This window comes from Neomonachus schauinslandi, chromosome 3 (genome assembly GCF_002201575.2).
Source record: "Neomonachus schauinslandi chromosome 3, ASM220157v2, whole genome shotgun sequence".
NCBI lineage: Eukaryota > Metazoa > Chordata > Mammalia > Carnivora > Phocidae > Neomonachus > Neomonachus schauinslandi.
Window position 1 is genome coordinate 100,639,644 of NC_058405.1, and position 19,711 is coordinate 100,659,354.

Genomic DNA, 19,711 nt, shown 5'->3' on the forward strand with positions numbered 1-19,711 from the left:
AAGGGGGCATGTATCCCAATTAGAACAGAACCTAAAAATCCTTCCATCCTATGGTGAAACTTTCTGTTCTCCTGGTAGCAGCATGTTTACAAACCATGTCTTGGGCTGTGTTATTTCCACAGCTTAGCTAAGACTCATAATGCAGCCCAATCATAATTAATATCAATTTCAGGAAGTACTGTTTTTACATTTTGTCATACGGTCCCAAATCACCTTTTGTGAAATCCTCCCTTTACAGCCCTTTCTTTTTCCTTTTTATTGAACCACAATGAGTTACTGCCACTGAAAAACAATAAAACTTTATGAATTTTTAGTAATTGGAGAATTGTCAGCCTAATTTAGAGAAACATTTTTAACTTTTTATTATAGAAATTCTTCAATGCACGTAAATGTAAAGTGCAGTGAACCCCCATGTACCCGTAACTTCTACAGTTATTAACTAATGACCCATCTGTTTTCCTCTAAAGCTCTGTTTCACCCTCTTCCCATATGATTTTAAATAAATTCAGATATCATGGCATTTCAATCATGAGTATTTCAGTTTAGGAATCCCTAAAAGTTGTTTGTTTGTTTTTTTACCCACAGAACTACACTTCTGCATGTTAAAAATTGTAATAGTTAACTTCTTAGTTATATCAAATATCTAGTTAGCATTTTTATTTCCAACTACCCTACAAATATTGCTTATGTTTTTACACATTTGTCTTTTTGAGTGTCCCATAGTGTGAATTTTACTGATTGTGTCATGGTGTTGAACACATCTTCCTATAGTCTTTATAATAATTCAGTAGTTGGATCTAACATATTTTTAATGCAAAAAGTTGTTAAAGCTAGATTAAGAAATTACACTATATAAGGAAAGTTTTTTTAAATGATGAAAAAAGACTGGTAACTAATGGGGTTTTATATATAAATTAAGACTGATTACTTGAGGGGTGCCTGGCTGGCTCAGTCAGTGGAGCATGCAATTCTTGATGTTGGAGTTGTGAGTTCAAGCCCCACATTGGGTGTAGAGATTACTTAAAAAAAAAAAAAAAAATATTCTGATCACTTGAGAATTCTCAGAAAGAACTAATAGTATCACTCTCTAATTTGAAACTATTTTCCTCAGGACGCCTGGGTGACTCAGTAGTTAAGTGTCTGCCTTCAGCTCAGGTCATGATCCCAGGGTCCTGGAATCAAGCCCCACATCGGGCTCCCTGCTCCGCGGGAAGCCTGCTTCTCCCTCTCCCACTCCCCCTGCTTGTGTTCCCTCTCTCACTGTCAAATAAATAAATAAAATCTTAAAAAAAAAGAAAAAAAAGGAAAGAAACTATTTTCCTCAAAGAATTTGCTAAACAGAGAAAACTTTAAAGACATATTGTGACAGATTCCATGTTAGTTTGAGTCTCAAAGATTAACTTGAAAAATAAAGAAAGGGGTGCCTGAGTGACTCAGTCTGTTAAGCATCTGCCTTCAGCTCAGGTCATGATCCTGGGGTCCTGGGATCGAGTCCCATGTGGGGCTCCCTGCTCGGCAGGGAGTCTACTTCTCCCTCTGCCTCTCCCCTCTACTCCTGCTCTCTCTCTTTCTCAAATAAATAAAATCTTTTGAAAAAGAAAAATCCAGGAAAAACTGAATAGTTTTATACTAGCAGCCTTTAATTTTGTCAGTATTTATGTTAGAATATGTCAGGATTATGTTTTACTATTTCCTTTATTCTTAGTACATATTTTAAGCAATAAAACAGGGGCACCTGGGTGGCTCAGTTGGCTAAGCATCTGCCTTCAGCTCAGGTCATGATCTCAGGATCCTGGGATCAAGGCCCAAGTTGGGCCCCCTGCTGAGCAGGGAGTCTCCTTCTCCATCTCCCTCTGCTGCTCTCCCTGCTTGTGTGCTCTCTCTCTCTCTCTCTCTCTGTCAAATAAATAAATCTTTTTTTAAAAAAGGCAGTAAAGGGCGCCTGGGTGGCTCAGTTGGTTAAGCGACTGCCTTCAGCTCAGGTCATGATCCTGGAGTCCCTGGATCGAGTCCCGCATCGGGCTCCCTGCTGAGCAGGGAGTCTGCTTCTCCCTCTGACCCTCCCCCCTCTCATGTGCTCTCTCTCATTCTCTCTCTCTCAAATAAATAAATAAAATCTTTTAAAAAAGGCAGTAAAACATTTTTCTCTTGAGTCTCATTGTTGTCAAACTGCGTATCTTTTCTAAAATATAGCTTAGTGAGATCCAAGTAAGTTAATTTTTCATTTTGTAAAGTTAGTGAGTTATTTTTCTTCTTTTTAAAATAATTATTTGAATAATAAAAAAAAGTCATATTTAGAATAAGTTGTAAAGGAGTAAGAGCAATGAAATTAGGAGTGGTGTTTCCTGATTTTAAGAAAAATCAGTATTACTGTCATAACATAGATTTTTGTCCAAAAAGTAATTGTTCATAACTCTTAGAGAATAGAGGTAGATTTTATTTTTACTCCTAATCAATTTAAAAAATAATTTCATTTAAATAAATTTGTAGGTTGGTTCTTTCAAAGAATCTTTACAGTCCTCTCCATCTCACTGTGCTGTGTTTTTGTATTTGTCTGATTTTTCCCCCATAGCTCATCAGTAGGTTACTTGCCACATCCAGGATCAGAACAAGTACAGTTTCCTCGAACTACTTCACCATGCAATTCCCAGCAGCTTCAAAGCCACCAGTGTGCAGGTATGAATATAATTGGAAAATAGGTAATGGTTTGTCCATTTGAGAAATTAAGTTCCTTAGGCATTTCTCAAATGCGGTTTTCAACTTGTTATATGCTGAGATATAGCCAAGATATTTAGGGTGCCTTGCAAATTCAGAGCTAACAGTTCCTGTCCGCTCCTTCCTTTTCTGCTGTTACTACTCCCACACTGCTATTCTGTTTCTCTTCCTCAGACTCTCCTACCTTCCCTGCCTCATAAACATTGATGTTCTCTGGGATCATCTCCTTACTCTTCATGCTCTTCCTAGCGGATGCATCTACCTCCAAGGCTTCAACAACTGTTTTTTGCCAGCGCGCCTCTCAAATCTTCTTTTGGCTGAGAAGAGGCAGATAGCCAACTGCCTACTGGGCATCCCTACCTGGTTGTGCCAGAGGCACTTTAGATTTAATACTCCTCCCTCTTCTGCATCCCTTACCTCACCTTCTCTCTAGGGACCAAAAAGTTTTCAAAGTCGTAGTCACCTCTCTTCTTTCTCTCCTTTCACATTCGTGATGCCACCATTCCTTCAAATATCATGCCTTCTTTCCTTCCCCACTGCCACTGTTCTTGGTCAGTCTTTTCACATCTTATTTGCAGCAATCTCCTGAGTATTTTGCTGGTTTCATGTTTCCCCCACACCCAGCTTCCCACCTCCCCAAAACACACACACACACACACACACACACACACACACTGTTCAAGAAATACTTCCCTGAAACAAAAGTCTCTTTATGTCATTCCTCTGAATCAGGAATGTGCATGGATTCTCTGTCAAAACTCCCTAGCAAGTAAGCCTCCTATTCGTATTTACATGTTCAAGTCAAACAGAACTGTGTTTCGAGAAAGTACCATGCTTTTTCATGCCAAAGACACTTTTGTACCTGTTCCTTCCTCTGCCTGAAATGCCCATCCACCATTATTTGCCAAAATCCTGCTCGTGCTTAAGGTTTGACTCAAAAATCACCTCTTCTACAAAGGCTTCCCTAGCACTTAAAATAGACTTTGTTGCTTCTTTTTTTGGCTTCTGTAGTGTCTTAATCCTTTATCATGATGCCATATTTTATTATAATGATTTATTGGCATATGTAAATCTCTGAGAAACAGAGAAACAGTAAATGATTATCAAATAAATGGCTAATAGTGTGCATCCAGCATGGCTGCTGTTGTTGAGGAGAACTTTGAGGTGTCCCTAAGCAGTCAGCCCTCTGTGGTTTGCCTCTCTGGTCAGCCTGGCTCTACTTCTAGGGAACTGGAAACTACCATTTTGGTTACTGCAGTGAGAACTAAGGCCCTCGAGGCATAAGAATCCTACCTTACCTTACGCTGAAGGGGTGGGTGGCAGGAAACATACATGCCTAATACTAGTAGTGCTGCAGTCTAATACACAAGAGAAATAAATCAGATAAGGAGACAGATAAAATAGACTATTTATCTCTGCTATACATACTTAACAAGTGTTTGTGCATGCATGTGATCAGTACAACTTTTTAAAGTTAGCCAAAGAGGGGCGCCTGGGTGGCTCAGTCGTTAAGCGTCTGCCTTCGGCTCAGGTCATGATCCCAGGATCCTGGGATCGAGCCACGCATCAGGCTCCCCGCTCAGCGGGAAGCCTGCTTCTCCCTCTCCCACTCCCGCTGCTCTCTTGCTGTATCTCTCTCTGTCAAATAAATAAATAAAATCTTAAAAATAAATAAAGTTAGCCAAGGAAGTCTTTGCTGCTGTTTCAGATGAGAACTTGTAATAAAAGAGGTTAAATGATTTTCCCAGAGTCCTAGAACATTTCAGAGTACTAAAATTGTGCTTTCTGATTCCCACATCCCAAACTTTTTCTTCTCTGTGCATTTAATGCCAGTGTTAAAATTAGTTTATTTTTTAAATTAATCACTTTTATAGATAATGTCTCAATTATGCTACTCTCTACTAGGTCCGGTAGTAGGTAATTGGACTTCCCTGAGTAACTGTGGAACTGTGTTATTTTTAGAATAAGATGTTTAGGCCTACAGAGTCCCATTTTAATGCCTTTTTAAACACACATGCTTGTAGCATGAAGCTCTAGGGCTTAAATCTGGCTCGCATATATGATAGTAAAGTTTTGTTCAGAAGTGTAAAATTATTGCCATTTTCTTAGTGTTTAAAGATACCAGCTAGTTGGTAAAGTATGCTGATTGCAGTGTCCCAACTCTGATTTCCAGCTGTGCCACCTCCGCCCCCTGGTGGAGGAATGGTGATGATGCAGCTCAATGTACCAAACAATCCACAATCTCGTGCCCACTCACCCCCACAATGGAAACAAAACAAATATTACTGTGATCACCAGAGAGGGCAGAAGTGTGTGGAATTTAGCAATGTAGACAATATTGTTCAGGTAAGATGCTTCTTTTGTTTATTATAATTTATAACTTTCTACATTTTAGACACATGTGATAGACCTTAAAAGGCTTGACTTTGAATTTGAAATCCTCTCAGATTAGTAAAGAAGTTTGAACATTCTCTATATCCACACTATTTCTTTCAATATGTAAATATTATTTTTCAACTTTTGCATATTCAAAATATTTTTAATTTAAAAAAATCAGAAGATGTACTAGATCTAAAATTTGATTTAAAAAAATTAAGTCCTTTTCCTACATTTTCCATATGAACTATTAGTGTAACCAGAAGGTTGATGCGAGAACACTCTTTATTGTAGAAGAAATACAGTTAATAAATGTAAAAACAATGGTGGACTTTTTGGAATTTCACTAAAATAATGGATCAAAGAAAATCATCAGCACATGTCAGGAACATTAGGAAAAGGTTTATGGGGGAATTTAAAATGGATAGATTAGGCAGACAACACATGAAGCAACTGATCAATTATAAGATCACTGAAAAGTGGGTCAACCAAATATTACTTGCCTCCTAATGTAGTGTAGAAGGAAATACACAGCATCAGTTATAATGTACTCTTATCAAAAACACGGAGCCTGAATCGAACCAAGCCTCTAAATCTAGCTATTAATTTACAGAAAATATAGGAAGGGGAAAAAAACAACTTATACCATGGAATATTTTACTGGACAAATTGGCCTCATTTCTTTAAAAAAAAAAAAAATAGCATTTTGAAATGAAGGGTGAGTCTTTCATAGATTAAAAGATACTCAGTTGTTATAATCAGATAAAACATGCAGATCTTCCTTGGATTTTGAACACTCAGAAGACATTTTTCAGCATAGAGAGGATATTTAAATATGTTAATTTTGTTAGTATGAGAATCATGTTTTGTTTTTTTTTTAGAAAATAATAGTTCCTGGGGTGCCTGGGTGGCTCATTTGGTTGGGCATCTGACTCTTGATGTCAGCTCAGGTCTTGTTCTCAGAGTCATGAGTTCAAGCCCCACATTGGGCTCCACACTGGATGTGGAGCCTACTTAAAAAAAAAGTAGTTCCATTAGATAAAAATATTTATATATTAAAATATTTGCAAGTGAAATCCTGTGATATCTGAGATTTGCTTAAAACTCTTTAGGGGGAACAAAGCAGGGGAGAACACAGTCAAAGTTGGGTGATGGGTCCATGGAAGTTCATTATGTTCATGTACATTGGGTGTAGAGATTACTTAAAAAAAACTAAAATAACATCCTGAGAGAAAATATTAATAAATAAATATTTTTTAAAGATGAACTGAATAAGGGGCACCTCGGTAGCTCAGTCATTAAGCGTCTGCCTTCGGCTCAGGTCATGATCCCAGGGTCCTGGGATCAAGCCCCACATCAGGCTCCCTGCTCTGCGGGGAGCCTGCTTCTCCCTCTCCCCCTCCCCCTGCTGGTGTTCCCTCTCTCGCTGGTTTCTCTCTGTCAAATAAATAAATAAAATCTTTATAAAAAAAAGATGAACTGAATAAATATTTTAATGCACATGACAAAATCAGAATAAAAAGGGCAAAGATCAATTTATAGGCTAGCTCACAAAATAAATGGCCATTAATCAGATGAAAATATAAAAATATTTTTATCTATATTGGGGAAATTTAGGAAGACTAAAATTTGCAGTGTTGGCAGAGATGTCCAGTTACAAACTCTCTTGTACATTCTTGATGATACTACAAATTGATAGAACTCTTCTTGGAGGCAGTTTAATGACATTTTTGAAAATGTAGAAGGCACATAGCAATTCAACACCAAAACCACAAACAATCCAATTAAAAATTGGGCAGAGGACTTCAATAGACATTTTTCCAAAGAAGACATACAGATGGCCAACAGATACATGAAAAGATGTTCAATATCACTCATCAGGGAAATGCAAATCAAAACCACAATGAGATATCACCTTACACCTGTCAGAATGGCTAAAATCAAGAAGACAAGAAATAGCAAGTGTTGACAAGGATGTAGAGGAAAAGGAACCCTCATGCACTGTTGGTGGGAATGCAAACTGGTATAGCCACTGTGGAAAACAGTATGGACTTCCCTCAAAAAATTAAAAATAGAAATACCATGTGATGTAATAATTCTACTGGGTATTTATCCAAAGAAAATGGGAACACTAATTCAAGAAAATTTAAGCAGCCCTGCATTTATTTCAGAATTGTTTACAATAGCCAAGATATGGAAGCAACCTAACTGTACAATGATAGACGAATGGATAAGGAAGGTGTGGTATATATAAACAATGGAGTATTACTCAACCATTAAAAAGGATAAGATCTTGCCATTTGCATCAGCATGGATGGACCTAGATAGTATTATGCTAAGTCAAATAAGTCAGACTGAGAAAGATAAATACCATATGATTTCACTCATATGTGGTATCTAAAAAACAAAACAAATGAATAAACAAAAAGCAGAGTCAGACCTATAAATACATAGAACAAACTGATGGTTGCCAGAGGGATGGGAGGATGGGGAGGTGGACATAATAGATGAAGGGGAGTGGAAGATACAGGCGATACATTCATATGGAATGCATAAGTCATGGGGATGAAACATTCATCATAAGGAATATAGTCAGTGATAATTGTAATAGCATTGTGTGGTGTCAGATGGTAGCTATACTTGTGAGTATAGCATAATATATAGAGAAGTTGAGTCACTGTGTTGTACACCGGAAACTAATGTAACTGTCAACTGTACTCAAATTAAAAAAAAAAAAAAACGTAACGTAGAAGGTACATAGCCTTTGATCCACAGATTTACTTCTAGAACTTTGTCCAATAAAAACTGTGCAACAAGCATATAAGAATACGTGTACACGGATATTTCTTTCTTACCTGTTGTAACCTTGAAAAGCTAAAAATATCTTGATATTCAACAGTGGATAACCGATTAAATAAATTACTATGCCGGGTGCCTGGGTGGCTCAGTCGTTAAGCATCTGCCTTCGGCTCAGGTCATGATCCCAGGGTCCTGGGATCGAGTCCCACATTGGGCTCCCTGCTCGGCGGGAAGCCTGCTTCTCCCTCTCCCACTCCCCCTGCTTGTGTTCCTGCTCTCGCTATCTCTCTCTGTCAAATAAATAAATAAAATCTTTAAAAATAAATAAATAAATAAATTACTATGCCATTTAGGAAAATATCTTAAGTGTAGGTACTAAAAAGAATGGGATATACCTACTACCCAAATGGTAGTTTCTAAATACCATTCTCCAAACTAAAAGCAACCAGGGCTCCTTAGTGAAATGACTGTTGCCAGGGTTCATTCAGGGAAAAGTACAAGATGATTCTGGAACATGTTGCTGTGCCAGAAGGTAATGAAGTACTTAAAGGATGATGGAGATGTGTCAAGGGACACAGGACCAGGCTTGAATACTTTAGGAATAAAATAAGAAATGAATGATCACCCATAAAATAAAAAAGAACCCATGAGTCCTTACTGATATAAATGAATGAATGGGGAAAAAGTGAAGCTCTTCTTTACAGTAAAATGTGAACTGTAAAAAATAGAAAGAATGATAGAATTAGAAAATCACCACCTGCAAACCACCAGGCAAGAATCATCACTGGAGGAGAGAGGATTCTAGGAAAATGGCAGAGTAGAAGCATCAGGAGTCTCTCTCTCCACCTAGAAATAATTGCACTGGTAGAATCTGTCTGATATAACAATTTTGGAGCTCTAGAATCTATTGAAGGCTTGCAACTGCCGGGAAAAGCTTGGGTGATAAATTGTAATTAAATTCAGTCAAATTCGGCTTTTAGCCCAGTAGCAGCTACCTTTCCTTACCTCCGCCCCCAGACAGGCAACTGTGCACGTTGTTACTAGAGCAGCTTACAGGAGTCAGGGTGGGCAAAAAGGACCCTGTCCTCCAAATACAAAGGATTTGTGTTCTCATCATGGGTCTCTGCTTCTGATCACAGAGGTGTAGACAAAGGGGCAGTAATCACTGTTGGTGCACCTCCCCACATTGTTGCAAATCTCTCCCCCTGACACTTCTAGGGGACTTAAAGGGACAAAACCCTGTTTTTCCTCCCTTCACTGTTCTCGTGGAATCCATTTTGGGAGCCACACAGTAAGCCTAGGACATTCAAAAGCAACTGAATATATAGGGCACATGCCAGGGAAAGGCACAGGCCAAACCCTGAGAAGACCTCAAGGTTATACTTCGGGCCGATCTTTGGCACAGAGACAGGCTGCAACAGTCAATAAACAAAAACCATAACAGCAACAACAAAACACAACAAACCCTGGGAAGGGGGGGAGATTTCCAGTTACCACATTGTTAGATCCAAATGTCCAATTTTCAACAAAGAGTCACAAGGCATGTAAAGAAACAGGACAGTATGGCCCATGCAAGGGAAGAAAAAAGAAGTCAACATAAAATTGTCCCTGAAAAAGACCTGATGACACATCTCCTGGACAAAGACCTTAAAACAGCTTTCTTCAGGTTGCTCAAAGAACTACAGAAAGATACGGAAAAAGACAAGAAAACAATATGTGAACAAAATTGAAATATCATTAAAGAGATAGAAAACCTAAAAAGAAGCCAAAAAGAAATTCTGGAGCTGAAAATATAGTAACTGAAATGAAAAGTTCAGTGAAGGAAGTCAGTGGCAGATATGAGCAGGCTGAAGAGAGAATCAGAGAACTTGAAGACAAGACAGTGGAAATGATCAAGTCTGAGGAACAGACAAAAAATGAATAAACATGAACAGAGCCTAAGGGACCTATGGAACACCATCAAGTTGACCAACATACATGTTGTGGTTGTCCCAAAAGGAGAAGAGAAATATTTGCAGAAATAATGGTTGGAAACATACCAAATTTGATAAAAGACGTGAATATAAACATCAAGCAGCTTGACAAACTCCAGGTAAGAACTGCCAAAATACCCACAGTGAAATACAATATAATCAGTCTCAAAAAATAAAGACAGAATATTAAAAGCAGCAGGAAAGAAACAACTTGACACATTTAAAAGATCCTCAAAAAGATTATCAGCAGATTTCTCATCAGAAACTGGAGGCCAGAGGCAGCAGACCAATATATTCAAAGTGTTAAAAGAAAAAAAAAAAAAAGTTAACCAAGAATCCCATACCTGGCAAAACTGCCCTTCAAAAGTGAGGTAGAAATTAAAATCCCCAGATAAACAAAAGCTGAGACCTACACTGCAAGAAATTCTCAAAGGAGTCCTGCGGAGTGAAATAGAACACTAGACAGTAAGAAAAAGCTATATGAAGAAATAAAGTTCTCAATTAAGTTAAACACATGAGCAGTTATAAAAGCTGGTTGTACCAATGGTCCATAACTCTACTTTTTGCTTTCTACATAATTTAAGAGACTAATGCACTTAAAGGAATTACTGGTTTATGTTTTGGGGCACACAATGTATAAAGATGTGGTTTTATGACATCAGCAACCAAAGGGGTGGGGACAGAGCCGTAAAGGAGCAGAGTTTTTGTATATTATTGAAGTTAAACTGGTATAAATTCAAATTAGAGTGTTGTGACTTTAGGATGTTAGGTGTAATACCCAAGGTAAACCACCCCCCCCCCCAAAAAAAAACCTAGGGAATATATACAGAAGGAAATGAGTAAGGAATTTAAACATTTCACTACAAAAAATGGAGTAAACACAAAAGAAGACAGTAATGCAAGAAATGAAGGGTGGGGGGCGCCTGGGTGGCTCAGTTGGTTAGGCGACTGCCTTCGGCTCAGGTCATGATCCTGGAGTCCCAGGATCGAGTCCCGCGTCGGGCTCCCTGCTCAGCGGGGAGTCTGCTTCTCCCTCCGACCCTCCCCCCTCTCATGTACTCGCTCTCTCTCATTCTCTCTCTCTCAAATAAATAAATAAAATCTTTAAAAAAAAAAAGAAATGAAGGGTGGGGAGGAAGCTGGAAGGCATATAGAAAACAAAGCAAAATGACAAAGGTAAGTCCCTCTTTATCAGTAGTTATTTTAACTGTAAAGACAGAGATTGGCAGAGTGGTTAAAAACACCCGATCTAACTATATGCTGTCTACGAGACTCACTTTAGGTCCAAAAACACAAATCAATTGAAAATGAAAGGATGCAAAAAGATATTTCATGAAAATAGTAACCAAAAGAGAATAGGGGTTATTATTGCTAATATTAAACAAAGTAAGTCTCTAGATCCAAAAAATTTTCAAGATACAGAAGTTCAATACAGCAAGAAGATAAAATAGTTATAAACCTGATTATATGAACCTAATAATTACTTACCTGATAACAGACCGTCACATAATAGTTGGAAACTTTAATGCCCTACTCTCAATAAGGGATACCACAACCAGGCAAGAGGTAAGTAAGGAAATGGAGAGCTTAAACACAACAAACCAACTAGATCCAACAGAGGTGTAGAGAACACTCTCCCTGACAACAGCAACATTCGTACTCTTCCTGTGTACATGGGACATATTCTTGGATAGACTGTCTATATGTTAGGCCACAAGTTAAATCTCAGTAGATTTTAAAAGGTACATATCAGCCAACATTGTACTGGCAGTCCTACCTAGAGCAATTAGTCAAGAAAAAGAAATAAAAGCCATCCAAACTGGAAAGGAAGAAGTAAAATTCTCTGTTTACAGAAAATACGATCTCCCCCTAAGACACTTATAACGAGAAAAGAAAAAATAATAACTTCACAACAAAGAAACCTGGCAGACACCACCTTAACCAAGTGATGGAAGTAAATATCACCAGGACTGTGTTGACACGTGGACCTCAAGTTCCCTCTCCTGATGCACTGAGAAGGACACATTGTCCCTTCTCTAGTAGTCCTTACCCAAATGTACACTGTGAATTTGGGCATGAGGAAGCAGCAGGCAAACCCAAATTGAGGGACATTCTACAAAATAACTGATCTTCAAAATGACCTTCAAAAATGTCAAAGTCATGAGAGAGAAAAAAGACTAAGTCTGTGTTCCCAATTTAAAAGAAAAAGGAAAAAGGAGGACCTGGGTGGTTCAGTCAGTTAAGCGTCCAACTGAGCATTTCAGCTCAGGTCTTGATCTCAGGGTTGTGAGTTCAAGCCCCAAGCTACTTAAAAAAAAAAAAAAAGTTGAAAGAGACGTGACAACTAAATGCACCATTTGATTCTGGACTAAAAAGGGAGATTTTTTTTTTCTTTTTTTTTGTTATAAAGTATGTTAGTGGGACAATTGGTGAAATTTGAATAAATTCTATAGATTACATAATATTGCTGTGTTGTTAATTGCCTGATTTTGATAATTCTTTGATAATTCTAAGGACTTTTCTTAGAAGCATCTTTATTTCAAGTGTTCTTAAACACTCCACTACATACAGAGTAGAATCACTTTTATTTAGATTTTGATGATCCTATTCTGGTTAATTATATAGGAGAATGTCCTTGTTTTTAGGAAAAAGACACTAAGTTATTTTGGGATGGGGGTATTGTAAGCAACTCATTCTCAAATGAAAAAAATAACAGTATATACAGAGAGAGAGAAAGATTTAAAAGTATGTAGAGAGAGATAAAAAATATAAGAAAATAACATTTGGGAAATCTGAGAATTCTTTGTACTATTTTTGGTAATTGTTCTTTAGGGATGAATTGTTTAAAAACGAAATGTTAAACGGTTAACATGACAAAAAGAATGAGATAAATGGATATTTTTTGTCATGGAAAAGTATCTACAATATTACTGTCCAGGTACAAAAGCAAGATTCAAAAACAGGGTGTATAGTCTACTTCTGTTTTTGTAAAACATAGACATATGGATACATATGCATAGAAATAATCTTCCAGTGTGTATCTTCAGAAGTTGAAAATTATAAATTTCTGTTTTAATTTTTTTAATAAATACGTATTTGTAATCAGAAAAAAAATAAGAAATTTGTCCAAAAGTTAATTTGCAAAGAGCATGACTAAAATGCTAACCTGCTTTTTTGATGTGATTACAGCACAGCCCTCAACTCAGTAGTCCCATTATTTCACCAGCTCAGTCGCCAGCACCAGCTCAGCTGACCACCCTCAAAACTGTCCGTCCCTCTGGACCACCCCTTTCCATCATACCTCAGTTTTCTAGACCTTTCGTTCCAGGGCAAGGTAAGTGTACGAAACTAGTCACAGCTTCAGAGGATTGTAGGGCATCCCCCCCCCCGGGTGTTGAGTGGAATCACTGTATTGTACACCTGAAACTCTTACAACACTGTATGTTAACTACACTGAAATTAAATTTTTTTTAAAAATTAAAAATTGAAGGTAAAAGACATCCCTTCCCAATTACTTTGTGATTTCCCTTGGTACTGTTTTCAGTTCTCCACAGGACTGCATTTCCACCTCCACCCAGGCATATGTGTTTATTACCATATACTGTCCTAACCTTAATGTTTCATCACTAGTTAATAATTACTATCTTAGTAACTACTTCCATTTAATAATTACTTATGTGATAGAGTTAAAATGACCATAATTTACTATCCTTAGACTCCATTTCTCTATTGTAGTAATAGGCAATGCTATAAATTTGTTTTTTATTTCTAATTTTTATATCAGAGTAGTATATGTCAAGAAGTTATTCAAAAGCGTATTCAGCAGTTACTGAGTCCTCACTGTGCCCCTGACATACAAAGATGAATAAGGTGAAGTCCTCACCCTCACTGACCCTCAGTCTAGTTGGAGGAACAGCAAATGGATGATTCTAAAATAATACGGAAAACATTAATTATATTTTCTGGAATTTATCCTAAGGATAATGCACACAACGATTTATCCACAGAAGAGTTTGGGTCTATAGCAGAAAAATGCAAAACAACCTAAATGTCCATCAGTAAGGATTAGATTTGGTTTATCTATATAAGGAATACTACGCAGTTATCCACAAATCATTTTTAAAGAATCGTTAGAAGAAATATTCACAGTACAGTGAGTGATTTCAAAAAAACAGTTACATAAAGAGGAGTGGGAGATACAAACTTCCAGTTATGGAAGGAGTAAGTCCCAGGGATGGGGAGCCCAGCATAGGGGAATATACTCGGTTGTATTATAATGGTGACAGATGGTAGCTGCACTTGTGGTGAGCATAGCATAACGCATGAGTTGTGGAGTCACTGTGTTGTACACCTGAAACTAATGTGATATTGTGTGTCAACTATACTTCAATTTAAAAAGGCAGCACTTGGTGGGCTCAGTCTGTAGAGCATGTGACTCTTGATCTTGGGGTCATGAGTTTGAGCCCACATCGGGCATAGAGATTACTTAATTAAAAAAATGTTTTTAATTAAAAATAAAGTTACGTGGGCATTTCAAAAAAGAAGATATACAAATGTCCAGCAAGCCTTTGAACAGGTGCGCAACATCATTCATTATTCATTAGGGAAAGGAATATTAAAATCCTAATGAGAATGGCTATAATCAAAAAGATTAACACAACTGAATGTAGGTGAAGTTACAGAATGACTAAAATTCTTGCACATGGGGGCGCCTGGGTGGCTCAGTCGGTTAAGCGACTGCCTTCAGCTCAGGTCATGATCCCGGGGTCCTGGGATCGAGTTCCGCATCGGGCTCCCTGCTCTGCGGGGAGCCTGCTTCTCCCTCTCCCACTCCCCCTGCTTGTGTTCCCTCTCTCGCTGTGTCTCTCTCTGTCAAATAAATAAATAAAAAATCTTTAAAATAAATAAATAAATAAAATAAAATTCTTGCACATTGGTGTAGAGGTGTAAAATTTTAAAACCACTTTAGAAAAAGATTTGAGTTTCTTACAAAGTTAATCACTTACCTTGCAATGCAGCAGTTCCACTCCTAGGTATTTACCCAAGAAATATGAAAACATGTCTATGCAGGCTTGTACCACAGCCTATATAACAACCTATTTTATTATAATAGCCCAAACTGGACACAACCTAATGTCCACCAAACAAAGACTATTAGATAAACAAATTGTAATGTATCCTTAAAATGGAATACTGCTCAACAATTTGAACAAAGCAGACTGACTGCAGTGACATCAATGAATCTCAGAGTCAGGTTAAGCAAAAAACAAGTCAGACACAAAAAAGAAGACCTACTATATGATTCTAATTAATTGAAATCCAGTTATAGGCAAACTAAGCTATGATGTTAGAAATCAGGTAGTGATGTGGATGGGATATGGAATTGACTGTTAAGGTGCTTGAGGGAACTTTTCAGGGGATGGAAACGTTCATTGCGTTTTTTGGGTTGTGATTACATGAACTTTTACAATTGTTAGAATTCATCAAACCCAACACTAAAGATATGCATTTTATTTTACGTAAATTATATCTCAATTTTTTAAAGACTTATAGGGGTGACTGGGTGGCTCAGTTGGTTAAGCATCTGCCTTCGGCTCAGGTCCCTCTGTCCCTCCCCCACCCCACTCATGCTCTCTCTCTCAAATAAATAAAATATTTTAAAAAAAAGACATAAAATACACACATGTACATATGTGCAAGCACACATATGTAGAACAAAGACTGAAAAGATACATACCAAAATGTTAGAAGTAATAGAATTACCAGACAGGTTTTTATTTTCTCCTTTGTAATTTTGTTTCCAAATTTTCTACAAAGCCACATACCTTAAATTTAAACAGCATATGGCAATATAGTAATATTGGGATGCATGGTCTAGTATGAATGCCCCAAGAGGAGCACATAGCATGGCTTATAAGGAGGGGTCTTTGATTACTGCTGTCTACAGCTCATCTCCATATTTCAAAAGAATACTGCTCCATGATGTAAACTTAACTGACTTTCTTGAAACTGTTTTTTATGCATCTTCATGCTTCTCTGATCTCAACGTTAAGCGACCATGGCATATCTGCCCTTCAAATAGTGCTTGGGAAGGAGCAAGTGTGTCACAGGTGTGTCCTGCCAGGGAGCTGCCCTAGCACCTTCACACTGTTCATCTGAAAAGAGCTCCATGGAGTAGAGAGAAGTCTACACCTTGCTTTTTCTCTGTTAGGGAGCTTTCAGGAGAAGGGACGTATGGTTCCCTGAAGTGCTTTTCTAGCACCTATGCATAATCCCCCTCCAAATACAGAATGTACTGAATTGGGGAATTTATGGTTAAAAATAAAATGAGAAATTTTTTTTTTAAGATTTTATTTGTTTATCTGACAGAGAGATAGAGAGCACAAGTAGGCAGAGTGGCAGGCAGAGGGAGAGGGAGAAGCAGGCTCTCTGCTGAGCAGGGAGCTGGACGTGGGGCTCGATCCCAGGACCCCAGGATTATGACCTGAGCCAAAGACAGCAGCTTAACCGACTGAGCCACCCAGGCACCCTGAGAAATTTTTTTTTAAGATTTATTTATTTTAGAGAGAGAGTGCACATGTGTGAGCAGGGGCGGGAGGAAGAGGGAGAGAGAATCCTCAAGTAGACTCCCTGCTGAGCATGGAGCCCAATGTAGGGCTCAATCCCTGGACCCTAAGATCAAGATCTGAGCCCAAATCAAGAATCAGAAACTTAAGCAATCGAGCCACCCAGGCGTCCCTAAAGTGAGAATATTAACAAATGAAAACATTATTCTCCAGGATAAGGTTTTTACCATCAGCATTTATTAATCCCTTTAAAGAGTGTTCAAGAGCAGACCCAAGACCTAAGTATAAATATACCCATTGGTTAAGACTATAAAAATCTTTGTAATGGGCACTTGGCTGGCTTAGTTGAAAGAGCTTAACTCTTGACCTCAGGGTCATGAGTCCAAGCCCCACAACGGGTGTAGAGATTATTAAAAAAATAAATAAATAAATAAACTTTTTTTTTTCCTTTTTTTTCTTTTTTTTTTGAGAGGGAGACAGAGGTGGTGGGGAGTGACAGAGGGAGAGGGAGAGAGAATTTTTTTCCCCCAATGTCATTATCTTTTTTTTTAACTTTTTTTATTTAAATTTAATTAATTAACATATAATGTATTATTGGTTTCAGAGGTACAGGCCTGTGATTCATCAGTCTTATATAATATGCAGTGCTCATTACATCACGTCCCCTCCTTAATGTCCATCTCCCAGTTACCCCATCCCCCCACTCCCCTCCTCTCCAGCAACCCTCAGTTTGTTTCCTGTGATTAAGATTCTCTTATGGTTTGTCTCCCTCTCTGGTCTTGTCTTGTTTTATTTTTTCCTCTCTTGAGAGAGAGAGAATCTTAAGCATGCGTGTGGAGCCCAATGCCGGGCTTGACCCTGAGATCATGACGTGAGCTGAAATCACGAGTCGGATGTTTAGGGGCGCCTGGGTGGGTCAGTCGTTAACCGTCTGCCTTCAGCTCAGGTCATGATCCCAGGGTCCTGGGATCGAGGCCTGCATCGGGTTCCCTGCTCAGAGGGAAGCCTGCTTCCCCCTCTCCCACTCCACCTGCTTGTGTTCCCTCTCTCGCTGTCTCTCTCTCTGTCAAGTAAATAAATAATCTTAAAAAAAAAAAGAGTCGGATGTTCAACCAACTGAGCCACCCAGGCTCCCCAAAATAAATGAACTTTTAAAAAAATGTTTGTGGGCGCCTGGGTGGGTCAGTCGTTAAGCGTCTGCCTTTGGCTCAGGTCATGATCCCAGGGTCCTGGGATTGAGTCCCGCATCGGGCTCCCTGCTCAGTGGGAAGCCTGCTTCTCCCTCTCCCACTCCCCCTGCTTGTGTACCTGCTCTCACTGTGTCTCTCTCTGTCAAATAAATAAAAGCTTTAAAAAACAAATAAATAAATAAAAATAAAAATAAATAAAAAATGTTTGTAATGAGTGTATATAAATGTATTCATGCATATATTTTTAGTAATTAATAGTGACTTTGGGGAGGGGAACCTGGCTGGCTCAATCAGAACATGCAACTCTTGATGTCGGGGTTGTGGGTTTGAGCCCCACATTGGGTGTAGAGATTACTGAAAAAAAAATTAAGAATACTTTTTTTAAAAAAGCAGTAACTTTGGGGAGATAGCTTAATGTTTTTCCAGGGTTTTTTCCTTCTCCTGAAATGTAAGTTATATCAATTTTTAATCATCATAGAAAGTGTGGATTTTAGCATCTCAAGTGGGTGGAATGGGTATTACAGTTATTTTGAAGGATTTCATATCGAATGTTAAGGTAAATTAGGGAACTTTCTCTCCATCCTATCCCCTTTCCACCCAGTTCCCACCGCTTACCTTCCTTCATAGCCACTGTTAGTCTTAATTCCTCTCATAAATTTATCCCAGCTCTTTAAAGGAGAAATGGAAACTTTTAATCCTTTTTTTTTTTAAAGATTTTATTTATTTATTTGACAGAGAGAGAAACACAGCAAGAGAGGGAACAAGCAGGGGCAGAGGGAGAGGGAGAAGCAGGCTTTCTGCAGAGCAGGGAGCCCAATGCAGGGCTCGATCCCAGGACACCGGGATCATGACCTGAGCCGAAGGCAGACGCCCAACAACTGAGCCACCCAGGCGCCACTTTTAATCCTTTTTAAAAATACGTCAGTACCTGCATTTTTTTTATTCTACCAAATGTGTTTCCCCTAGTCATCTTAACTATTTTGGACAATTTAGAAAACTTTGGAAAGTACTTCGATAAATGAGCAGAGAACAATGTAAAAATGTTTTCTTACTGACTTTCAGGAGATGCCAGATATCCATTACTTGGCCAGCCTCTGCAGTACAACCCTCCTGCTGTTCTGCACGGACACATTCCAACCCAACAGGTGTGAAAGCTAGCTGTCTGACGACCTAGGCTTTGTTGGCAGAACATCATACTTGGGTTGCAGAGAGTGTAGAGGGCCCTGGGCCCACTCGTTGGCACTGCAAAGGGAGACCTGTGTGCCTCAGCCAGCTGATTTATCAGTGTCATCTGACTGCATTGAGTGTGGGTCTGGCCCCACTGAGAACAGACAAAGAGAAGGTGGTGTGCTGTTTGCCTGAGCAGTCATGCACTAGCGCTCTCCAAAAAGGGGGGGCAGAGGGTGGCTGGGGCGTCAGGGCACCCTTGCTTAAGAAAGACAAGTGACTGGTCATAGTGAGGGACAGAAATGCCATTGCCACAGGAGCCTGGGATTGGATTTTTTCTGCTGAAGTACAAAACCCAGACTGAGTATGTTTAGGTGTTAAGTGTCTAAATATTACAGTCACATTTTTCAGCACTATGAACCTTATTTCTCATCTGTTTGTGGGGTTTCAGGGTCAATCTGGCAACAGACACGGAAACCGAGGAAGGAAACAAGCTAAAAAAGCTGCGTCCACTGATCTTGGTGCAGGAGAAGCAGGTATGTCCCTGAGAGGCAATTGGATGTGGTTCTACAAACTGTTGGCCAGTTCAACAGTCTTTAAACATAAATGGGCTTTCCGCTTCATGAAGTCTTGCACAACCTTACAAGAAATTATGCCATCTGTAATGTAGGGCTCTTAAAATAGATTCTTTTAATTGTCTCATTTCAGATTTCAGAGTACAGTAAGGTCAGGTGGATTTAGGAAGGATGAAGGGACCAAAGGAAAAAGTTATGTGTGAAAGGAACAGGTAGAATGACACTCTTTGCCTCTCTATTTTTGGAGAAAGGAAGTAGTCCTTACACCCATGCAGAAATAGTCTGATGAACAAATAACTGCCTTTATTTGGCAGTTGGGCGTTCAGGTATGCACTGAACAGCCTTGGGTG

At 38.7% G+C, this 19,711-nt stretch overlaps 1 protein-coding gene across 1 annotated transcript in view; it reads left to right on the plus strand.

The window, feature by feature from the left end:
• Window positions 1-19,711, plus strand: part of R3HDM1 (R3H domain containing 1) — a 128,647-nt gene that overhangs the window by 107,135 nt on the left and 1,801 nt on the right. Inside the window, 5 exon segments of the mRNA XM_044913606.1 lie at window positions 2,573-2,676; window positions 4,889-5,061; window positions 13,053-13,197; window positions 18,682-18,764; window positions 19,238-19,322. Of these exon segments, the coding sequence (XP_044769541.1) occupies window positions 2,573-2,676; window positions 4,889-5,061; window positions 13,053-13,197; window positions 18,682-18,764; window positions 19,238-19,322 (590 nt within the window).